General features: G+C 41.4%; 1 protein-coding gene across 1 annotated transcript in view; it reads right to left on the bottom strand.

The window, feature by feature from the left end:
- NELL1 (neural EGFL like 1) overlaps nucleotides 1-24,585 on the bottom strand; it is a gene marked incomplete at its 3' end in the record, with an annotated part of 870,822 nt that overhangs the window by 732,160 nt on the left and 114,077 nt on the right. The window contains exon 4 of the mRNA XM_004369835.2: nucleotides 1,633-1,803. Within this exon, the coding sequence (XP_004369892.1) occupies nucleotides 1,633-1,803 (171 nt within the window). The remainder of the gene's footprint in view (nucleotides 1-1,632; nucleotides 1,804-24,585) is intronic.

Genomic DNA, 24,585 nt, shown 5'->3' with positions numbered 1-24,585 from the left:
GGATGGCATAGAGAATATTTCATAGGGACCAGAGAATTTATAACAGCATGAAACCCAGGCAGGGACATACCCTCTCTTCTCTGTTTTTTCTTCTCCAAAGAGAAAAATATCAGGAAATACAGGGTAAAGCTTTTGGAAGGATTCTTATCTCCAGGACTTTTCAGTTGGGAATTACTAAGCTAGGGCTTTGAGGCCTCTTTCTGGCCTGCGGTATATGAGGACATCCAGGACCCTTCCTCTGCTCTCCCTTTTGGGCAGCATATGGGTGGTGGTGGCAAGGGTAGAGCAGAAGTACTACTTGATAGGCCACTTTATCTCTAGAAGGAGCCAATGAGCTCTTGAGGGTGGAAATGGACATAGCAGCTGAGGGCTAAATTTATCCAAGAAGCCCAGCCCAGGTCTCCAGGGCAAAAAAGAATCAGGTTTATACAGAAACTCTGTCTGGGTACATAGATTGCATCTGGTTGGAGCCATGATTCTTCAGAATCCCAAAAAACATTTTAAATAGATCACACCAAAAGGACCAAGATTCACTTCAAAATGGTTGCTCTTCCCTTAAGCCTGACACTGGTTTCTGTTCTCTGCCCTTCTAAGCCTTCTTCTAAAAGAAACTACAGAGCTGAAATGTCAAAAACATTCAAGTACCTCCTCATCAGAAATGTAGTCTAGAGCTGACTGACCTTGGAACGTCCCTCATTTTGATGAATTCTGGTGGGGAGGCTGTGCGCAACATGCCTGTTCATTAGCCAGGGCCCACGGAAGCAAGGCCTGTGGCTGAACAGTAATTTTAAGTTTGATGGCGTCATTAGTAAGAACCAACAAACGTATGGGCACTAGTTGGAATGCAATAAATTCTTTGTCATTGGACTCGGATCACTATTCACAAGGATTTTCAGTGGGTTCTGGAGAAATCAAAAGGCTCCTCTTGGTCACTATCACATAGCTGTCCAGCCACAAATGACCTAATAGAGACCAATGCTCTCCTTTCTTCAGTTGTCAGTAAACCTACCTCCAATGACAGAAATGGGGGGATAATATCTTCCTATCCCAACCCACGACCTCCTGTGAAACATCCCCAGACCTCACAAATAGGCCTACCTCTAACAAGCTGGAAGGCTCATTCCTATGTAGAGAATGGATGGCATCAATTCCAAAAGACTCAAAGAGCAGGGAAGATATTTAAGCAAAGCTGCGTTTGATGAAGTGAAACAGAATTAGCCGCATCAGCAGCACAGGCTTCTCAGACTCATTCTAAGGTACATTGGCTTATTCGCTTCCAAGTGGAACGAACTCAATAACAATACATCACAGTTAACTATGATCACAGCTCCATGGAACGTCAACTAGTGCCTGGAGTACACCGAGGTACACTTACTATTTCCCAATCTGTAATCAACCTTTTGTACATTTGTTCCTAATCATGGGATACTGTTTCATCTTAATGGACTGTTTTCGTAGCGTATTACAGTTGGTCATTTCAGCACGCCTAATGGCCCATTCGGCAGGTTAAATTACAATTAGGGCCCCTTGGTTTTTGTTTCTCTGCCAGGCTTGGAGGAGTTCATTTTTCTCCCCCTTCCCTTTGCTGAGTTTCAAGGACAGAATCACCAAAGATCAAAGGCAAAGACGTACCTGTTGCAGTCGATGTGGAGCAGGAGATGAGAGGCACTAACTGACAGGGCAACCTTGTGCCACTGTCCGTCTGCCATCCGGTATGGGAGTGCTTCTGTTCTCGGCTTCCCATTATGTATGTAGTGATATCGAACCTCATCCCTCAGGCCACTGCTCTCCAGTTCAAAATAGCTGTAGGTAAAGCAAGAAAAATGTTTTATCTTATTCCTGGATGTCACAGCCATCATCACTCCCTACCTACTTACTACCACATTTCTCAGAATCTGGGATTAGCTAAACATGACAAAAATAGTCACAACCTGAAATCAACTGTGCTGTACGGAACCCAGCTCACCTATGGACTGAGCGCCCTCATGGCAAATCCCTGAGCCTCTGAAATTGAGATCAGTTAATCCACGGTGAGGTAAAAGGACGCAAGCTAGTAATTAGCAAAGCTCAGTACAGTGACTCATAAAAACTTAAAAGTGCAGTTCAGAAAGCAGGAAGGGACAGGAAAAGTGGATGAATGGACATGGGAACCTGGGGTGGAAAGGGAAAGCAGAAAAGTGCTGACACAACGCAGGGATTGCAACCAATGTCGCAAAACAATTTGTGTATAAATTTTTGAATGAGAAACTAATTTCACCTAGAGAAACTTTCACCTAGAGCACAATAAAAATTATTTAAAAAATTTTTTTAAAAAAAGTGCAGTTCAGAACCCTCCTTCTATTGTCTAAAAAAGGCCATTCTTGAGGAATGGATTTGTTGATGTTTATTTTTAGAACTACCATTTTTATTTTCCAAGAATTACAGGGAAATAGTCATGCTGGACATCGAAGATTAAGAGAAATTGTCAGAGTGAAAAGATTAGAAAGGATTTTATTTTCCTTTACCTTGGACTAAAAGCAGTAACTAGACAACAATTCCTAGGTAATGAGTAGGGGAGGAAAGGTTGAAGCTACTCACATTTGGATCAGTCTTTCAAATTATCATGGAATAGAACACGCAACTGAGTTTTTTCTTTCCCCAATTTTTTACCATGCTTTCCAGACCCCTGAGAAATTCTTAGCATCACCACTGCAATCTGCACTTTAGTCATAAAATGCAGCAGGCCACTCCTTAGACACACACTGTGCTGGTACGTCCACGGGTAGGAGACCTATTTGGTCTGCTAACCCTCTCTTCTGACATACATCATCGTCATCAACACTGGTCCTAACCTCACTGTCAGGCATTGTACCAGGCATTTGATATGTACAAGTTGTCACCCAGAAAAACCTGCAAGCCTAATATTATTCCATTTTGAAGATTAAAAAACTGAGATTCAGAGATTAAATAACGTACCCAAGCTAGGATTTAAATTCAGGTCTAAATTTGAAAATCCATACACTTTCTACCAGTTTGTTGTCTCAACTAGATGATGCCATAATGACAAAGTACTGAGGATGACCTTCACTGGCATGAACTCCCAGCAACTCATTCATACAGACAACCCAAGAGCTGTTCACCTGCACAGGCAGCCAAGTTTAAACCCTAGATTTGGAAAGACCTGCTACTTCTCCTTTAAATCCGTTGGGTTAGTCTGACCCCACTAGCCAAACTGTATTTAATCTACAACACAAAATGCATCTTCTATGAGGACTGAAATGAATATATCATGAAACTCAACCTCTATTATGCATGACTCCCAAATCTCATGTCAGAGAACAATGCATAATTCTTGCTCATCATTCACAGAGGATATTCCCAAGGGTGCAGGGTGAGGGGAAGCAGAGTCAAGACCAGCCTCTGACCCATTTCATTTGAGCCAGTACGAAGAATCAGGCCCAAGGTCATAAACTGAAAAGGTTACTTACACCATAGCAGCAGGTTCCTGGGGCCAGGTACATATTAGTAATAATTAATATAAAGGATATTTTATAAATCCCTTAACATAGAAGACATTCACTTCAAGGAATTCTCCAAATTTCTTCTAAGCATCTAGAACACTGGAAGAGTCAAACAATCAGAGAATTTAAAGGGTCAAGAAGACCTCAGAGGTTATCTGGTCATTCATTAATTCATTCAACACATCTTCATTGAACATACAGCGAAAGGTTAAAAAGGGATTTAAAATATGGATCCTGCTCTCAAGAAGCTTTGAGAGGAATGGAGAAGGAAATAAAGTATGTGCCACTCCCCAAAAAAGGTAGAAAGTGGCCTAAGAGAAACAAATGGGAGGCAAGGGATGCTGTTGTTCAATGAGTGACTGCCACCTGCCAAGAATGTGCCAAATGCTTTCACAAACACCATCTCATTTAATGCCTTCAAGGCAGATATTATCCCTATTCTACAGATGAGTTTGCATACAATCAGAGAGATTAAGGACCTTGCCCAAGACCACAGAGGTCCTATAGAAAACAGCAGCATGATCTTATATTTAAGATCTTACCAAGATACACACATTACCAGGCATCTCTCAATTATCTTATTTTGACCAAGAAGCTACTGTTGGGGGAAGGGACTATACTTTGAAAGTGCCTCAATCAATGACAATTATAAATGCTCACAGAGATCACCTAATGGAATCATAAAAAAGGGGAAGCAAATACGCGTAACCAGATTTCATCATTATTCTTGGAGTTATGACCTCACAGTTACAAGTGTGTGATCTATTTTAAAGATCATATTAAAAAGCAGTAGAGTAAGTGGTTACCTTGGGGTAACCCCAAACATACAGTTATGGAATTAAAGAAGAAAACTCTGGTGTAATGTCAGGGAAAAGGATACTTGTGTTTTAGGGTAAATTTACTGACAGCATTACACACGTATTCAAAAGTGCTGTGTCTCAATTAACTGAGATGGAAATTAAGGTGATGTGTTTTTGAAAAAATATTAGATAACTGCTAACGTGGCCCCAGGGATGACAAAGACCTTGATGCATAAGTGATATCTGGACAAAACTGTTCCATGAATACTGGGAGCAGCACCGGGCAATATTTCCATGCAGTAACCCTCTGCTAATAAAAATGTGAGGAGTAGTATGATAATAACTCAGAGGAAATGGTCGCTTTGGCCTGACAGGACTTGGCTGAAATGAAGGGAAAGACTCATGATTTGTACCAGAGCCTTGTCACTCAAAGTGTGGTCCACAGACCAGCAACATCAGTATCACTTATGGATATTTAGATTATTGGGTCCCAACCCAAGACACACTAAACCAGAATATGCTTCTTAACAAGACCTCAGATGATTCATGTGCACACCACAGTTTAAAGGACACTGTAGTAGAGCGCTCCAGGGTTTCTCTACTTCCTGGTCATCTGGTCACACTGAAGGTAGCAGAGGTCTGATGCTAAAAGCAAGTGAGTAGGAGCCACGTGGTGCTAGCGGGAAGAGTAAGGGGCACAGGAAGTGATGTTATGCAAGTGTCTAGTGAGCTCTCTGCCCCTGACTGGTGCTAGCTTTGCAGGTCTCAAGTGCTTTGGGGTCTTCTAGAGAAGTCTGGAGAGGGGGGCAGCTGTATGGGTGATAAAACCACTAGACAGGTTTTGTGAGCAGCAAATTTCTTCTCTCAGCCATGGACCTCAGTCTAGTGTACTGCTGCATGACCTGCCTTGGCTCTAAGAGAAGCTTATTCATCCTGCAAATATCTGAAAACAGCAATGACGTAACTACTAAGTTTTCTCTTTTTCAGACTAAGTATCCTTGGCTCTTTATACTTCGGTACCCAACTAGACAGTAAGACTTTCTTAGACAAAATTCTGCTTTACTCCTCTTTCTAGACACTTCCCCATCTTGGTCACCATTCTCTTATCATTGCTGGGTGCCATCAAGTCGATTCTGACTCAGAGCGACCCAACATGACAGTAGAACTGCTTCATAGGGTTTTCTTGGCTGCAGTTTTCACAGAAGCAGATCACCAGGTCTTTCTCCCATGGAGCTGCTGGCGGGGTTCAAACTGCCAACCTTTTGGTTAGCAGCAGAGCACTTAACTGTTACATCATCAGGGCTCCTCACCATTCTCTAAAACCAAAAAAAAAAAAAAACTCATAGCCATTGAGTCAATTCCAACTCACAGCAACCCTATAGGACAGAGTAGAACTGTCCCATAGGGTTCCCAAGGTTGTCATCTTTACAGAAGCAGATTGCCACATCTTTCTCTCGAGGAGCCGCTGGTAGGTTTGAACCTAAGACCTTTCAGTTAGCAGCTAAGCGCTTAACTGCTGCACCACCAGGGCTCCTCACCGTTCTCTAGGCAGGGTCAAATCAATCAATTTGCATATAGATATGCAAAGTATAGTGACACTGTCACTTCCCTTGTCCTGGGCATCCTACCACTCATATTAACCTTCCCATCAACTAATACCGCAAGTCCTTTCACACAAAATGCTATTAAGGCAAATTTTTCCCACCCCCTATTTACATAGCTGACTTTTTTAACCTAAGCCCTCACTTAAGTGTAGCAGACCCTACCCAGAATCAGTATGAATAAAATTCTCCAAAGCCTACCCTTAAGTACTAGGTACAATCAGAGTTACTATGAACTGAAATCAAATTTCACAGGGCTATCTGACTTCCATGGTATATCAGGAAATAAAAGTCAGGATGGACAACTCCAAATAGCATAGGTAGATCAAGATCAACCACACTATGTTTATTAAAATGTTTATCACTTCCCCAAAACCGACACCAACCAAGAGATATCATTTTGATATAGACATATATATATGTGTATATACATATATGTATATATATATACACACATATATACATACATATAAAATAGACTGGAAGGTTATATATACTCAAAATGTTAAAGTGGTTATTGCTGGATGAACGTGTTGCTTCTATAAACAAGGGGGAAAACAGTCAAAATTAATTTTAAATAGTATCTAGTACTAATTAATTAGTAAAGGTGGAAAAAGTTTCTTAGAAAGAGTCTCTTTTCCAGGTATCCCACAAGGATATATACTGGCTACTTTCAGAAAAAAAGCTCCAAGTCCAAAAATTTCCAGAGTTAGTGCAGTGCCTGTTTTCATTCCAACAGTGGTCTCTCTGAGGTTCTGAACAAACAACTGCTCAACGGACGGTCTGAATGGCGAGGTCAAGGCAAAATGGACATGGAAATCAAGGCTACACTCCTGCCCAGTGTGCATGCTTGGCAGGATTCTCCAGTCAGGATATAGCAAAAAAAAAAACAAACAACTTATTTTACAGAGAACAAATCTGAGGTGTGGAGAGGTTTGGAATCTTCCCAAACTCATACAGCTATTGGTGATAGAGCTATGACTTAAACGTGAGTCTAGCGGACACCAAAAAGAGAGCTCTCAACGTCACGTTATTTCCTACTGTGTCAGGTACTGTAAATATATTATCTTTAATCCTCCTAACAATCTTAAATGGTAGTTATTATTATAGTCAAGGAGCCCTGGTGGCACAGTGGCTAAGTGCTCAGCTGCTAACTGGAAGTTTGGCGGTTTGAACCCACCAGCCGCTCCTCAGGAGAAAGATGTGGCAGTCTGCTTCCATAGATTACGGCCTTGGACACCCTATGGGGCAGTTTTACTCTCTATAGAGTTTCTATAAGTTGGAATCAACTCAGCAGCAAGTTTCTGTGTGTCTGTTTTGCTTTATATTCGTATTGTAAGTGTGAAACTGAGGCTCAAGATATCTAAGTGCCCTACCCCTACTCACATAGCTCCTAAGATTCAAGTCCAGGTCTGTTGAATTCCAGAACCCATGCTCTTTTTTACCACACTGTGCTCCTCTCTAAGTACAGTGACATGAACACACCGAGTCAGAGGGCAAGAGAGTTCATGTGAACTCAAGCGTCCCCATGCCAGCTCCCCCTGCTGCCAAGACACACCCCTGCAGACTCAGCTGTCACTCCCCATTCCTCATGCCATGGGAAAATAATCACCATGAAAGGAAATGCCACAACTGGACACGTAGAAGCTCTTTTCCCTCTCCTGGGCCTTCACCCACTGCTGGGCTAATGAAGAGAAGCAGCCAAAAGCACCAGGCAGATCTATTCTGTCCTGCCTCAGACCAGGAGTCTCTAGGCCTACATGTACTGAAAGGAGGCAGTGACACAACTTTCAAGTAAGCAGTAGGGCAAAGAGCATCAGCCTGGAAATACTGAGACTGGAGTTCCAACCTTAAACCTGCTGCAGATGACCCAGGTAATTTTTGGCAAATCGTGTCTCGTGCCTCAGTTTCCCGACTGTAAAATACTGGGATCGGATCTGATCCTTAGAGCTCCAGGATTACCCGGAAGAGCCATAGGGTTTGCTGCAGAGGGAACAAGTGAGACTGGGGCCCTTTTAACCAGAGTGGTCTCACTCTCATCTGTTATCTAAATTGGAGTTTCCCACAAGATTTCAGTTGGATAAAAGTGATCCACTTGAAAAAATACTTTTAAACCTCTGAACTAAGTAATCACTAAGATCCAGCTCAAGTTAAAATTCCTATAATTCATATATTACTTTGCAAACCGGAAAACTTGCAAAGAAGCTGAGCGATTGGCTTGGTCTGTTAGTTTCATTCTACCCTTGACTTTTCTTTCAAAGTTCATCCTCCATCCAGGATCCTCAGCAGCCTGGAGGAGAGAGGCTAGGAGACGGCAGATACAGCAGACACAACTACTATCCATGCCCCAGCCTTCTCTGTGGGCACACACTAGACTACACTTCCCAGCCCCCTTGGATCTAGGTGGGACCGTGTGACTAGTTGTCACCAACAAAAAATGAGTAGAGATGGTATGTGTGACCTCCAGGCCCAGGCAATTAAGAGAGGGTGTCCTTTATCCATACCAGTTACAGAAGATCCAATGGAGGACTCTGAGGCCTTAGTGGATGGTGGAGCCACTAGATGGAAGAAGCTTGGGTCCTTAAACGACTGCATGGAGCAGAGATAACATTCCTCACACAGACTAACATTAAACTGGAACATAAACAAGAATAAACCTGTGCTGGTAATAATCCACTGAGATTTGGGAGTTATTTGACTACCTTGACTCATTAAAAAGAGAAACAGGAACATGAAACTGAGCAAAGGAAAAAGAATGAAAAGTAGCCATGGACGCAAAGCAATTGCTAGTCTCTAAACAGAAAGAAATGACAGGAGGCATAAACACAGCCATCTCCCGTCCTGTGTATGACAGATAACCCGCACTGTATAGCCTAAGACTCTTTCTGGCAGATTGTAGTTTCTAAAGATAGCCACAACAATATCTCCCATTTCACATGCTCTTCTACAATGTGACCTTGACACCCCTCCCATCAAAAGGTGAGATCTAAGTCCCATTCCCTAAAATCTGGGTGGGTTTGTGAGGGATTTGACAGCAAAAGTAGCACTTTGTGGCTTCCAAGGCTGGATCATAAAAGTTGATACAGTTTCCATCTTGTTTGCTGAAACATTCACGCTTGAAGCCCTGAGTCACCATGTTAGAAGTCTGACTATCCTGAGGTCACCAAGCTGTGAGGAAGTCCATACTACATGGACAGGCCACATGTAGGTGCTCTGGTCAACAGTCCCAATTGGGATCCCAGCCAACATCCACTATAAATCATCAAACATGTGAGTGAAAACACCTCCAGATGGTACCTCCAAATGTCCACTCTTCCCAGATGAAGACATAAACATTGTGGAAAAGAAACGAGTCATTCCTTCTGGGCTCTGTCCAAATTCCTGACCCACAGAATAAGTTTAGGGGTAGGTTTAGGGTGGTTTGTTCACACATCAGTGGAAACTGGAATATTCTAACTTCAGGGAAAAAGGTTTTACCTTATAAACTATAATTTAGGTGTGTCTCTACTAAATGCCTGAAATCATTGGCCAGATGATCAAATATCAAAGTGCAAACTTTCTCTCAGCACCACCTGTTTATACCTGTGCATTTTCTTCCAGCTTATAAATAATGGAATTCTGCCAAAAATGTAAGTTAATATCAATATTATACTTTATATCTCTTATATCCATTATATATCTATTTATATTATTATCACATTTTTCTAAATACAAGGTTTTCTGCAACTATTTAAAGAAATAAATATATGAGGAATGCCTCCGCACCTTTCTCACTAATTCATTATTTTTCTTATATCAAGCCCCAATATTTTGGTCTCAAGCTTCATGTTTACTCAAATGAAAGTGGACACCTGGGTGGTCCTTACATATGTACGAATCAGGAATCTTCTCGGCGGTCCAGGCCCAAATGTTCTCTCATCCTACAAAGCTCTTTGAGTAAATTAAAGGAAAGTCCTAGGTTATCTGGCCAAACTTCCAGTTCTCCCAACTCTTCCTTCCTTTATTCGGGGTAATATGGTGTAACGGAAAGAGAATAAACCGCAAAAAAAGAAACCCATTGTCTTAGTTATTCAGTATTGCTATAACTGAAATACCACAAGTAGATAGCTTTAACAAAGAGAAATTGATTCTCTCATAGTCTAGGAGGCTAGAAGTCCAAATTCAGGGTGACAGCTCCAGAGGAAGACTTTCTCTCTGTCAGCTTTGGGGGAAGGTACTTGTCATCAATCTTACCCAGTCAAGGAGTTTCTCGGCGCAGGGACCCTGGGTCCAAAGGACACACTATTCTCCTGGCTCTTAGTTTCTTGGTAGTATGAGGTCCTCCTGTCTCTCTGCTCACGTCTCTGTTTTATATCTCAAAAGATAATGACTTAAAACACAACCTAATCTTGTAGATTGAGTCCTGGGCCTCAATAACATAACTGCCGCTAATCCTACCTCATTAACCTCGTAAAGATAGGATTTACAACACATAGGAAAACCACATCAGATGACAAAATGGTGGACAATAACACAATACTCGGAATCACGGACTACCCAAGTTGACATATATTTTGGGGGGCACACAATCCAATCCATTACACCAAGTATACCAAGTCCAGAGTCCAGTTAACTTGTGTCTTGCCTCTATTATTTAATACCTGCATGAATGTGGACAAGACACATAATTTCTCTAAGCCTCATTTTCTTCATCTGTTGCAAAATAACAATAAATACTTCACAAGTTTCTTTTCAGGATAAAATGACATAACATTTGTAAATCATCTTACAAAGTGCCTAGTGTCCACTATTGAGTATTATTTCCCTTCCTTATCTTTCTGCATACATGGAAATAAACAGCCCCACAGAGGTAAGATGCTGCTGAAAGCATATACCAGTACATCCTTTTTCTCTGAAAGAAGCGTTTCTCAGCCTTCCACTTTCTCTTGTTTAGACCTGACCTGGTGATTTTATATGTAGTCATAAAGTTACATATTAGTTCTGTACTCAATTCTCTTAACAAATATCTAGCAAGAGATTAATAGTAATAGCAATTACCAAGTGCCTCTGTTTTGAAAATAAAACATTCAGTATTAAATGAAATGTAAAATTAAGGGCCTTTATACTGATTCAAAACAGTTTCATTATAGTTTTAAAAATCCATGTAGTAATCATATGCTGTGCTTACTGAAGTAAAAGCTCACTTCTAACTTCCCAGATATTGATAACTAGAAGAAAGGACATGGAACCTTGGAAAAGATACTAAAAAAAAAAATTTTTTTTTAGTAGGGAAAAAAGTTTCAATAAAAGCATCAACTAAGTGAGTTCACTGGGGCAAAGGAGTGAAGGGATCATTAGTTTTGACTGCAAAGGCCTCCAAATCAAATAAAACTAAAATATTGATAAGCAATCAAGCCCAAGGCATAGGCCTTAGAATCATATGACTGCATTTTATTTTAAGCCTAAGATACAATCCTAGGCCACCAGGAACTCATGATAAGATGTGTATGAACATCAACGTTTACAAAATAGAAACTAAAATAATATTAGTAGTAGTAGTAATGGTTAACACATATATAGCACTTTCTATATGCCTTCCCAAGTTTTACTAAAGTCATAAAGAGAAGGAATACTACCATTGCCAAACCAGAAGTATGAAGTCTTAAGGGTTGTTTTTTTTTTTTATTTCCATGATTCAAAATTAATTATTTAATATATGTATAAAGGTACTCAGTGAAAAGTTTCCCTCCCATCCTCTACCCCATCTGACCAGCACCTACCATACCCCATAAGTGACGCCTGTTACTGGTGTCCTGTGTGTCCTTCAAGGATCCTGGTGGTGCAGTGGTTAAGAGCTTGACTGCTAACTGAAAAGGTCAGCAGTGGGAATCCATTAGCCGCTTCACGGGAGAAAGATGTGGCAGTCTGCCTTCATAAAGATTACAGCCTTGGAAACCCTATAGGACGGTTCTACTCTATGTGTCAAAATTGACCAGACGGCAAAGCGTTCGGTTTTGGGTTTTGGTGTATCCTTTTAGAAGTTTTTCTTAAATAAGATTTTTATTTTGCAATAGTTTTAAAAAAAATTGTAACAATAGTACACAGAGTTCCCAGATACTATAAACCCAGTTTCTCCTTTAATTAACATTGTACATTACTATAGGAAACCCTGGTGGCATAATGGTTAAGAGCTACAGCTGCTAACCACAAGGTCGGCAGTTCAAATCCACCAGGCACTCCTGGGAAACCCTATGGGGCAGTTCTACTCTGTCCTACAGAGTCGCTATGAGTCCGAATTGACTCAACAGCAATGGGTTTGTTTGGGTTTTTTTAATATTAGTATGGTACATTTGTCACAACTAATAAGCAAATATTGATGCATTATTATTAGGTAAAGTCCATACTTTATTTATATTTCCTTAGTTTTTGCCTAGCGTCTTTTGTCTTTTCCAGGATCCCAACCAGGATACTGCATCACATTCAGTCATCATGTTTCTTTGGGCTCCTCTTGGCTGTGATGGTTTCTCAGACTTTCCTTATTTCTGATGATCTTGAAAGTTTTGATGAGGACTGGTCAGGTATTTTACAGAACTTCCCCCAACTAGGATTTGCCTAATGTTTCTCTCATGATTAGACTGGGGTTATGACATTTGGAAGGAAGACCACAGGGGTGACATACATTCTCATCAAGGGCACATCCTGTCAACATGACTTGTCAATACTGATGTTAAGATGATTACCTCGCCGGGCAGTGCTTGTCAGGTTTCTCCATTAGATAGTTACTCTTCTGCTGCCCCCCACCCCTTTCCATACTGTACTCTGTGGAAGGAAGTCATTACATGCAGCCCACACTTAAGGAGTCGGGAGTTATGCTCCACCTCCTTGAGAGTGAAGTATCTACATAAATTATTTGGAGTTCTTCTGTACAAGAAACTTGGCTTTTCTCCTTCACTTATTTATTTATTCAATTGTTTATTTATACTGGTATGGACTCATGAATATTTCACACTTTGGGCTATAATCCAATACTACTTTATCTGCTTTGTTGATGAATTATTTCAGCTGTGGTCACTGGGAACTCTTTTGGTTGACTCCTATGTCCCTATGACCTACTCCCATGACTGGAGCACTTCCTTACTTTCTGGCATTACCAGATGCTCTGGGCTCATGTTGCATATTTTCTGCCCCAGTCCTAGAATCAGCCATTTCTCCAGGAGCCTTAGTTCCTTTTATTGGAGAATGGTATTTAAAATGAAGATATGGGCAGTAGGTGTGCTACTTGCTACTGCAGTGTCATTGCTTCCAAGCCCTCTCAGGTCACAGAGCAAGGAAATACATGTGTGTATACTAACAGGTGCATATTTCTATAAAGATCACTATAATTTCTTTAAATACTTCTGTACGTAACCATCTGTATCTATATTAATCTATACATGATTCATGTTTAAAGTTATTTCCCATGAGAGTCTGATTCATGTTTACCTTAATATAGATACAGATGGATTAGAGTCTTCAACTCCAATCTGTTACCACATGGATCATTCCAGCCTCTTCCCCTAGTTTATCTGTAATCTCCCATTCCAACAGTGAGAAACCTGGCTCCCATCATCTGCCATCCATTTACTTAATTTTTCAATCCCAGTATACCATTTGTTTCAGAACTGTTGATCCATACTCCCATGTGAAACAACTTTATCAACTAGAGTACAGTGTCTATGAACGATTCCTTTTTCCTTTGTTATTACAGACTCCACTCATTTCCAAAGTTGCTAGGTCAACACAAAGCTAGGGGCCAACTGTGGAACAACCCATCAACTGCTCATATGCAAGTTCAAGTTCAAGTTGAAGAAAATTAGAGCAAGTCCAAGAGAGCCAAAGTACAACCTTGAATATATTCCACCTGAATTTAGAGACCATCTCAAGAACAGATTTGACACATTGAACACTAATAACCAAAGACCAGATGAGTTGTAGAATGACATCAAGGACATCATACATGAAGAAAGCAGAAGGTCATTAAAAAGACAAGAAAGAAAGAAAAAACCAAAATGAGCGTCAGAAGAGACTCAAACTTTCTCTTGAATGTAGAGTAGCTGAAGCAAATGGAAGAAATGATAAAGTAAAAGAGATGAACAGGAGATTTCAAAGAGCGACCCAAGAAGACAAAGTATTATAATGAAATGTGCAAAGACCTGGAGTTAGAAAACCAAAAGGGAAGAACACACTCAGCATTTCTCAACCTGAAAGAACTAAAGAAAAAATTCATGCCTTGAATTGCAATATTGAAGGATTCTACAGGGAAAATATTAAACGATGCAGGAAGCATCAAAAGAAGATGGAAGAAATACAGTCATTGTACCAAAAAGAATTGGTTGACATTCAACCACTTCATGAAGTAGCATATGAGCAAGAACCTATGTTACTGAAGGAAGACGTCCAAACCACACTGAAGACACTGGTGAAAAACAAGGTTCCAGGAATTGATGGAATACCAACTGAGATGTTTCAACAAACAGATGCAGCACTGGAGACACTCACTCATCTGTGTCAAGAAATCTGGATGATTTCTTGGCCAACCGACTAAAAGAGATCCATACTTGTACCCATTCCAAAGAAAGGTGATCCAACAGAATGCAGAAATTATCGAACAACATCATTAATATCACACACAAGTAAAACTTTGCTGAACACCATTCAAAAGCAGTTGCAGCAGCACACTGACAGGGAACTGCCAGAAGTTCAAGCTGGATTCAGAAGAGGATGTGGAATAAGAGATATCAGTGCTGATGTCAGATGGATCTTGGCTGAAAGAAGAGAACACCAGAAAGATGAAAAGAATACCAGAAAGATGCAGAGAATACCAGAAAAATGTTTATCTCAGTTTTATTGACTATTCAAAGACATTGGACTATGTGGGTCATAACAAATTATGGATAACATTGCAAAGAATGGGAATTCCAGAACACTTAACTGTGCTCATGAGGAATCTGTACTTAGACCAAAAGGCAGTCTGTTCAGGGGAAACTGCGCACTTTAAAGTCAAGAAAGGTGTGCACCAGGGTTGTATCCTTTTACCATACTTATTCAATCTATATGCTGAGCAAATAATCTTTGAAGCTGGACTATATGAAGAAGAAGGTGGCATCAGGATTGGAGAAAGATGCATTAACAATCTGCGATATGCAGATGACACAATCTTGCTTGCTGAAAGTGAAGAGGGCTTGAAGCACTTCCTGATAAAGACTGAAGACTACAGCTTTCAGTATGAATTGCACTTCAACATAAAGAAAACAAAAATCCTCACAAATGGACCAACAAGCAACATCATGATAAATGTAGAAAATACTGAAATTGTCAAAGATTTCAATTTTACTTAGATTCACAATCAGAGTCCACAGAAGCAGCAGCCAAGAAATCAGACGACGTATTGTGTTGGGCAAATCTGCTGCAAAAGACCTCTTTAAAGTGTTGAAAAGCAAGGATATTAGTTTGAGAACTAAGGTGTGCCTGAACCAAGCCATGGTATTTTCAACTGCCTCATATGCATGCGAAAGCTGGACAATGAATAAGGAATACCAAAAAAGAATTGATACCTTTGAATTATGGTGATGGTGAAGAACATTCAGTATACCGTGGACTGCCAGAAGACCAAACAAATTTGTCTTGAAAGAAGGACAGCCAGAATGCTCCTTAGAAGCAAGGATGGCAAAACTTCATCTCACATACTTTGGACATGTTATCAGAAGGGACCAGTCCCTGGAGAAGGACTTCATGCTTGGTAAAGCAGAGGGCCAGCGAAAGAGAGGAAGACCCTCAATAAGAAGGATCGACACAGTGGCTGCAACAATGGACTCATACATAGCAATGATGGTGAGGATGCTGCAGAACCAGACAGTGTTTCGTTCTGTTGTACACAGGGTCACTATGAGTCGGAATGAACTAGATGGCACCTAACAACAATAACATTTCAATAGAATGTTAAAGATGGGAGCCATGTTAGTGTGAATTGAAGATAGCGGACAATGAGGCCATTCATTTAAATCATCATTTAAATGATGATGATGACAGCGGCTAAAAACCTACTGAGTTCTTACCACATTCCAGCTATTATAATTTATATACAAGATATCTCACTATACTTGCCTGAGAGCCCACGTTTTCCTAACAGAAGCACTCAGGGAATCACTGGAGCATTTTCTAAGGCGCTCTCTCTGCCTCCAGTACCATGGAAGGCTGTGTAGTCATCAGCACCATGGACAGAGGAGTGTTCTACCCTACCCCATTGTCTATTGTTGCCATCAAGTTGATTCCAACTCATAGCAAACCTACAGGACAGGGTAGAACTGCCCCATAGAGTTTCCAAGGAGCAGCTGGTGAATTCAAACTGCAGACCTTTTGGTTAGCAGCCGAACACTTAACCACTGCGCCACCAAGGTTCCAGGATCTGGTCAAGGTAGCAGTCTGGCTCCAGCTCACCAGTCTCTGGCCTCCCACAGTGGGACACCTGTCCATGACGTCAGGCTTCCCAGTGTCTCTTATGGGTGGGTGGTAATTTCAGTTATGGGACAGGTGCATCTGTATTGATTCTCACAATTCTTTCCTCCAAGAGAGAATGGCTTAGGCATTATTGTCCTAGATGTGTATCTTTGGTCAAGTCATTAAAATTGTCTGTGACTTAGTTTCTTCATTAGTTAAATGAGAATAATGATAGCACCACCTTCATAGGCTTGCTCTAAGAATTCACTGAACTATAATAGTCGGCCTTCCGTATCCAAGGGTGCCACATCCGCGGATTCAACCAACTGCAGTAGAAAATATTCGGAAAAAAAAGTTCCAAAAAGTAAAACTTGAATTTGCCACACAGCGAGCCCTATACTGAATGCATGCAAATGAAGTGATGTGTTGGCATACCTTGCTGTAGCCTCCCATCATTTCAGATTCTCATTCTCTGCCCAGTACTTGTTTGAGCATCGTTTGCCTCGTGTCTTGTTTTTTCACTACTTGTGTGCACCCTTTGTTTCTTGGGGAAAAAAAGGCTCCTAAAAAGCAACTAAGTAGTCAAAGAAATCCCTTAAAGGCTAAGAAGGAGAGTGAAGTGCTATCTCTCGACAAGAAAATAAAAATCTGAGATCCTCCAAAAAGTGGTATGTTGCTTGCGGAAGTGGGCCATCACGTTGGTAAGAACGAATGGAACATTCGCACAATAAAGCAGAAAGAAGCTAAAATTCATGGAAGGGCTAGTGCTGCTCCTACAACAGCAAAAATGGTCTCTCTGGTTCCTGATAAAGCACTTGCCAAGGCTGAGAAAGCAGTAAGTGTTAAGTGTAAGCATTGACAACTATTTACATACCATTTACATTGCATTAGGTATTATAAGTAATCTAGGGATGATTTAAAGCATATGGGAGGATGTGCACAGGGTATATGCAAATACTATGCCATTTTACGTAAGGGACTTGGGCATCTGCAGGTTTTGATGTCTGCGGGGGTCCTAGAACCAATCCCCTGTGGATATCGAGGGACAGCTGTGTTACTTATCATAGTTGTCATGTTATTACCATTTTTATCATCATCACTATTTAAATGATGGTTTTACTGAATTACCTCCTTGATAAGGAACTGTGATTCTCATATTCAACATCACAGCACTTTGGCATATCACAATCAGCTGTGAGGTGTACCAAATGTAATTGATTACTGTTAATAAAACACCAGAGAGTCATTAATGTATTCATTTGCTTATTCCAAGAATATTTATTAAGGCTCTGCTACATGCTAGGCCCTATGATAGGCTCTGCAGACACAATGATGAGCAAACACAGTTGTGGTCCGTGTGTTTATAGAGATTACATACAATCCAGTGAGAGAGACAGATATTAACCAAATAATCACAAAAACCAGTGTAAAATTAGCAACAGAGATAAGTATTGTGAAGGAAAGGAACATGGTTCTAAGACAAAGTCTGAATGAGTTTAAGTCACACTGGAATAAGGCCACCTGGGCTGATAAGCACAGGTTAAACATGGCCATCGTAAAGAATCTCTCATGAACATTTAGGGTCACTGAGAACTGTGCTAAGAAATGAGCCTAGAAGATGGGGCCCAGCTAGGCCTAAGGGGTAACATTTGTTCACAGGAAGACACTGTTGTCGGTTGAATTGTGTCCTCCAAAAAGATATGTTCAAGTCCTAATCCCAGTATCTACGAATGTGACCTTATTTGGAAATAGGGTCTTTGCAGATATAATCAAGTTAAGATAAGCTCATATTGGATTAAGGTGGGCCCTAAATCCTATGACTGATGTCCTTATAAGAAGGTCACGAAAGACACAGAGACACAGACACACAAGGAAGAAAACCACATTTAGATGCAGGCAGAGACACAGCTGCAAGCCAAGGACTGCCAGGAACCACCAGAAACTAGGAAGAGGCAAGGAAAGATTCTTCCCTAGAGCCCTCAGAGGCTTAATGGGAGGGTGCAGGGACAGAGTTCCCAGTAAGCAAGGTACATAGAGGTTTATTTGTGCTTATTTACTAACCTGTACTGCACAATTTCACATGGGTTTCACCACATCAAAGATTTGCACTACAGATTAGTAAATCAACAGAATTAAGCCCATGCGTATTTCGCTTATTGTAAACCTGTGCATACCTTGCTTACTGTAAACCCATGTGTACCTTGTTCCCTGGTTAATCTGCCCCTGAGAGGGAGCACAGCCCTGCTGACACCTTGATTTCAGACTTGAAGGCTCCAGAGCTGTGTAGCAATAAATTTCTATTGTTTTAAGCCACCCAGTTTGCAGTAATTTTTTACAGCAGCCCTAGAAGACTAATACAGACACTCAAGCAGGCGATGGGCTATTGGGTAAATCTCTCAGACAGCTATTAATGAGACAAGCGTAGCAAGTTCCCACCCAGCCCACTTGCCATCACAAAGCCTCTCCCACGGCCAATATCACTGCCAGTGGAAATAATGGTTACACATTCCTATAAGGAAAGTTTTTGCCACCATCTATCCTGAATTCTGCGTCTTCTCACCAGGAGAGGACACCTGGATCAGGTGAGTTCATCTAAAATCAATTTGCCTAGCGCTAATACACATAAAGGAAAATCTGCCTAAAGCAGCTTTATATAAAACCAAATTTGACTAAAACCAATTTACCTTCCTAACACATGTGAATTGTTACGAACTTCACAAACATGAATTTTATGTGAATAGTGCTATTAGTGATATTACTATATTATCATTAAGTAAACTGGCCTCTAGGTAAATTGACTTTAGAATAATTCATTTTGGACAAACTGGAATCACCTAAGCCCAAACTCCAGCAATTCAGAAGGTAGATAAGGTGGATCCAATTAAGGAAACTTTAGCAATCTGTTTAACCAGAGCCCTCCCACCTTCCAAGAGAACGAGTGGGCTTCAAAATTAATCAATTTATCTTGTGCTGCCAGAATTCCCGTTATGTTCTCCATATCCATCATGCCTACTAATGGTTGAAGAAAATTCCTGCCCACCATCATCATGGAGCTGCCTTTGTCTTAATCCCTGATAAGCAAAGACCATCCAGGCATCTGGGAGGTAGATCAACTCCAAACACACTGTTTTCAAAAGTCAAACTTTAAGGTACACGAGTCATCTGGGGATTTTGTTAAAATGTAGGCTCCCATTCAGTATGTCTGGGCTGGGATCTAAGATACTGCATTTCTAGTAAGCTCCAGGTTATGCAGGCCACACTATCAGTAAGCAAGGTCTTAAAAGATGAGTATAGCCATTAATATGTGCAGGTTGGACTGGAGGTGAAATATACTAGATATCAGAAGGTATTCTTTTCTGGTCTTAGATATAAAAGGCAAGAAGAGGGATATCACAAACTTACTCAAATGCTCTTGGATTTTGAAAGCATGGCTTAAACTTTCTCTGTGACCAAGCATGAGCTTGCTTTCAAAAGCCAAGACTCCTAAAAAGATAGAGCAATTGCTTTCCAAACCAGGAATTTCAGAAACTCTGCCTACCTTGGAAATGTAATTCTTAAGATTGCCTCTCTTTCCATCATACCAGGAGGCCTAGAAAAGCTATGTCATGCTAAAAATATTCTATAACAGAATACAGAGAATGAAATACAAAATATATGTTGCTGTAAAAAAAATTAACATAGCACACTTACAAAAATACCTCATTGGGGGAGGAACTGGATGGCAAGCAAATGTAGATGCACATTATTTGTGTAAAAATACAGTAGTCATCACAAGATTGAAAACAATATTATTTTGACATTGGTCACTGTCTTAGGCTGGTTCTCTAGAGAATCAAAACCAGTGAAGCATATATATATATATATATACACACACACACATAGATATAGATATATACACATATAGATATATACATGTATATAGAAACGTGTGTGTGTGTATATATACATATATATATATACACACAGAAAGAGAGAGAGAGAGATTTATCTCAAGGAAATGGCTCACGCGATTGTAGAGGTTGGCAAGTCCCGAGTCTGTGTATCAGTCGTCGGGTTGGAGGCTTCTCCTGACTCACATGGCTGCAGGGGCTGATGAACCCAAGATTGGCAGGTCAGACAGCAGGCCACTGGCTCACAGGCTTCAGAGGCCAACGAATCCCAAGATGGGCAGGTAAGACAGCAGGCCACTGGCTCACAGGCTGTAGAGGCTGACGAATCCCAAGATTGGCAGATAAGCTGCTAGCTCAAGTCTCAAGAACCGGAAGTCAGATGATGACAAGCCAGATGCAGGATCCAGAGCAACAGCCTTGCTGGAACATCCATTTATATACTGGAGGCAGGCCACACCCCAAGGAAACTCCCTTTCAACTGACTGGCCGCTCACAGCAGATTTAATCCTGGAGTTGATTACATCATTACTTAACTGCCAAATTACATCATTACATAACTTCCAAAATAATGAAAATCATGGCCCAGCCAAGCTGATACACAACCTTAACCATCACAGTTACCCAGGCTCTTCAGATTATGGACAACACAAGGGGGTCAAAAGAAGGAGGAATTATACATTAATGCTCACATCTTGGCAGGAACCATTAGAATCTCCATCTTACAAATAAGGGCTTTAAGAGTCAGATACACCATGTCATGGTTCCTTATTTTCTTTGTGCCCTCACCCCAAAACCAGAGCTTCTTCTTGAAAATTCCAGCAGAATTCCCTCAGAGTTAAAGCAGTTAAACCAACTGCCAGTAAATAATACAGCCAGATGGCGAATTGAGATCTTCAGAATGGATAACATGCTGTCTTAGTTTCTTAGTGCTGTTATAACACAAATACCACAGGTGGGAGGCTTTAAGGACAAGAATTTACCTTCTCACAGTTCTGGAAGCTGAAAGTCCAAATCAGGGTCTTGGCCTTGTGGATTCCTTCTTTGTTTGTATCCCCTTGGAGATCCTCACATGGCATCTTTATTTCCTCTTGTGTGCTTGCATCTCTGTCTCATCTGCTCTTTTTATAACTCAGAAGTGATTAAGTTTAAGACACACCCTGTACTGATGTGGCCTCATTAACATAATAAAGAAAACCCTATTCTCAAGTCGGATCACATTCACAGGTACAGGGGTTAAGATTCCAACACATTTTGGGGGGACACAATTCAATCCATAGTATAATCCATTTCCCATATGGAAAGCATTTAACATACAAAAGCATATCCTCAGCTAATGCTTGTCCCCTCCACCTCTACTCAGCTGCAAATAATCTCCCTACCCCTCTCTCTCCCCACTGTCCCTCTCCTCTATGCAAAGGTCATGTCCACAAAGCACAAGCAAATTTAAACTGTTTCAAATACCTATATGGGCTCCAGCCAAAGCTCTTTCTTGCTTGGAGGGGTTTATGTCAAGAACTTCTGCAGAAGTCAGCCTCCACAGCCAGCCTTTGGATGATTCTTCTGGATGGGTATCAATCGCCCTACCAGCTTCAAATCCAGAATTGTGCAGTAAAAATTCATTTTCCAGGGAGTTACATTCACAGGCCCCAAAAGGAGTGCAGAACCCTCTCAGCAAAGATCTGAGAGAGCAGAGTTGGCAGAGAATGCCAGCTGTTCCCCAGTGTGCACTCTCTCCTCCTTCCTTTAGGAATAAACCAAAACCAAACTCTCCGTCAAGTCGATTCCGACTCCTAGCGACCCTATTGGACAGAGTAGAACTGCCCCATAGGGTTTCCAAGGAACAGCTGGTGGATTCAAACTGCCAAACTTTTTGGTTAGCAGGTGAATGCTCAACCACTGGGCCATAAGGGCTCCTCCTTTAGTAATAGAACCTCCAAATTTTCATGGGGTTCATGGCACCCGGAATAAAGGCCCCATTCTCAAACTTCCTCGCAGCTAGGTGTGGCCATGTAATCAAGTTCTGGCCAAAAGGATGTGAGTGAAAGTGATGTATCTGCTCACTGATCCCCAGTCTAGCCACAACTGCCCGCTCATCAACTTCTCCCATCCATCCCTAGCTTGACTTGGTCCTCTCAGTTCTGACTTGCGGCCACCCATGGACCCAGTATGACCCTGGCTGAACACAGTGGTCTGGTCAAGCACTTTAAGGCCCTTGGTATAAGCCTCTTAGAAGAGAAAAATAAAACAGCAAAAGAACTGGACCTAGTACTACTGCCCACGCAGTGGGAGCTAGATAGAGGCCCTCAGCTCATTTCCTTTAGGGAATTTTAGAGTCTTCTGATGGCTCACCATTTGCAAACAAGTGTTCCCCAGCAACATACAAATGAACAAGAGACCAGCCCTAATATTCAGATTAAGCAATACATGAATCACTACAGAACCCAGGCTGAGCCTGTTGGTATGTAAGTTATGGCTGCCCTTTGTAAAATTTTAATTACAGTGTTTGAACATTATCTCATTTTAAAGATCTAGCTGCTGAGGCTCAATTTAAATTCCAAAGTGTCAGAGTGAGAAAAAGCCACAAGTGGAGATCTAACTTCATCCTGGGTTTTAAGCGTATGAAAACAGCTGGACATTTTACAATCATAACAAGTCCTTTTGGAGATGGACATTATTACCCCACAATCAATTCAAGATGTTTTACAATCCTTCTGCCAGCATGTGAAACCCCTGTGTACTTTGTCTAAGGAGCTGGTTATGAGCTGATAATACTCACTGCAGAAGGATGAATACATCCACCCCTTCCCCAACCTCATCATAATCATACTTAAGCTCAATCAGGCACTTGACACATCTTACTGTAGTGTGAGAGCCCGAGAACAAGATGTGCAGCGGTAAACTCTCCCAGAAATGATGCTAGCTAGTCATTTGTATTCTAGAGGCAGCCGGAGGATGATGAGGGAGAGAAGGAGCAACGCATCATGCCTTTGTTTTTGCCATCATGCTCAAAACTGCTCTTCCTCCTTCTCTCCCTTCATCTACCTTTCCCATCCACACATTCTCCACCTGGCAAACTCTTACTCATGCTTCAAGTCCCAGTTTAAATGCTCCCTTCTCTACAAAGCTTCCCTAGACTTTCCCTGGAAGAGTTCCTCCTCCATGGGAGGAGGCTTCCTTCTCTGTGTTTCAACAGGCGTTTTTCATTTATTCAATCAGTACATATTGACTGGGTACCTACTAGGTGTCAGGCAATGTACAAAGTGCTTGCGATACCGCAGTGAACAAAGCATGAAGTTTCTGCTTTTGAGGGCCTTATCTAATGAGACAGGCAGGAAAAAAAATAAGTGTAATGAGGAGCCTGACACCTTTTTTTTTTTTTTTATGTTTGGCTGATGAAAGCTTTTAAGCCTTATTCCTCCGTCTTCCACTTGTACCCCACATATGGACAAGCTGCTAAGAAAGTCTGGGTACCCCTTCCCTTGGTGCCAATGGCCAAATCATATAAGCTCCTGCCCACAGGAAGGAACTCTTGACCCAGCCACACTCCCTCACCACAACAAAAAAACTCAGGCCAGTCTCCTTCCCTAGCTCTCCCAGGGCCATTTTGGACCCACTTCAGAGGACTGCCCTGCTCTCCCCAGAAACATCAACATGGAAGTAATAAACCTCTTCATACCCTCTTGGTGGGTGTGGGTGTGTAGTATCATCAGTCTTGACATCCAAACTAAACTCTGAGCAAGTATCCCACTTGCTTTTGCAGGATGACCATAACAACAATATATATTGTGTTAGATGAGGATAAAGTTTATAAAACATAAAGCAGGGTAAGGGGGATAGAATGGGGCAGGGCAGGAAGGGTACTATTTTAGATAGGGCTGTCATGGATGGCCTCTCTGATAAGGAGTGTATGTGTGAAAGTAGATGTGAAAGAAGAGGGAAATGAGCGCTGCAGGAGAAAGGTATCCCAGGATGAGGGAAATAAGTGCAAAGGCCTTGAGGCAAGGGTAAGAGGGAACTGGATGTGTTTGCAGCACAGCAGGGAGGCCAGAGTGGCTGAGCTGAGTGACAATGCAGGAGGGGCAGGAGGAGATGAGATCAGAACTGCATACAGGGGCAGACCACACAGAGACTTATGCCATGGTAAGGTCTTCAGATTTTATCCCTAATTAGTGGGGAAGCATTCGAAAGGGGCTGGGCAGAGGAGAAACACGATGTGACTCAACCTTTTTAGAACACTTATCATGGCATGGTAAGTGTTGGATCTGTCCATTGATGGATCTGTCTCCCCAAGGACATGTCTCAATATCGCCAGCTCCTAGCAGAGCACTGGATTTATAAA

The sequence above is a fragment of the Trichechus manatus genome, unplaced genomic scaffold (assembly GCF_000243295.1).
Source record: "Trichechus manatus latirostris isolate Lorelei unplaced genomic scaffold, TriManLat1.0 scaffold00006, whole genome shotgun sequence".
NCBI classification, from domain to species: domain Eukaryota; kingdom Metazoa; phylum Chordata; class Mammalia; order Sirenia; family Trichechidae; genus Trichechus; species Trichechus manatus.
Note: the sequence above shows the minus strand (reverse complement) of the source record. Positions and strands in the feature narration are given on the sequence as shown.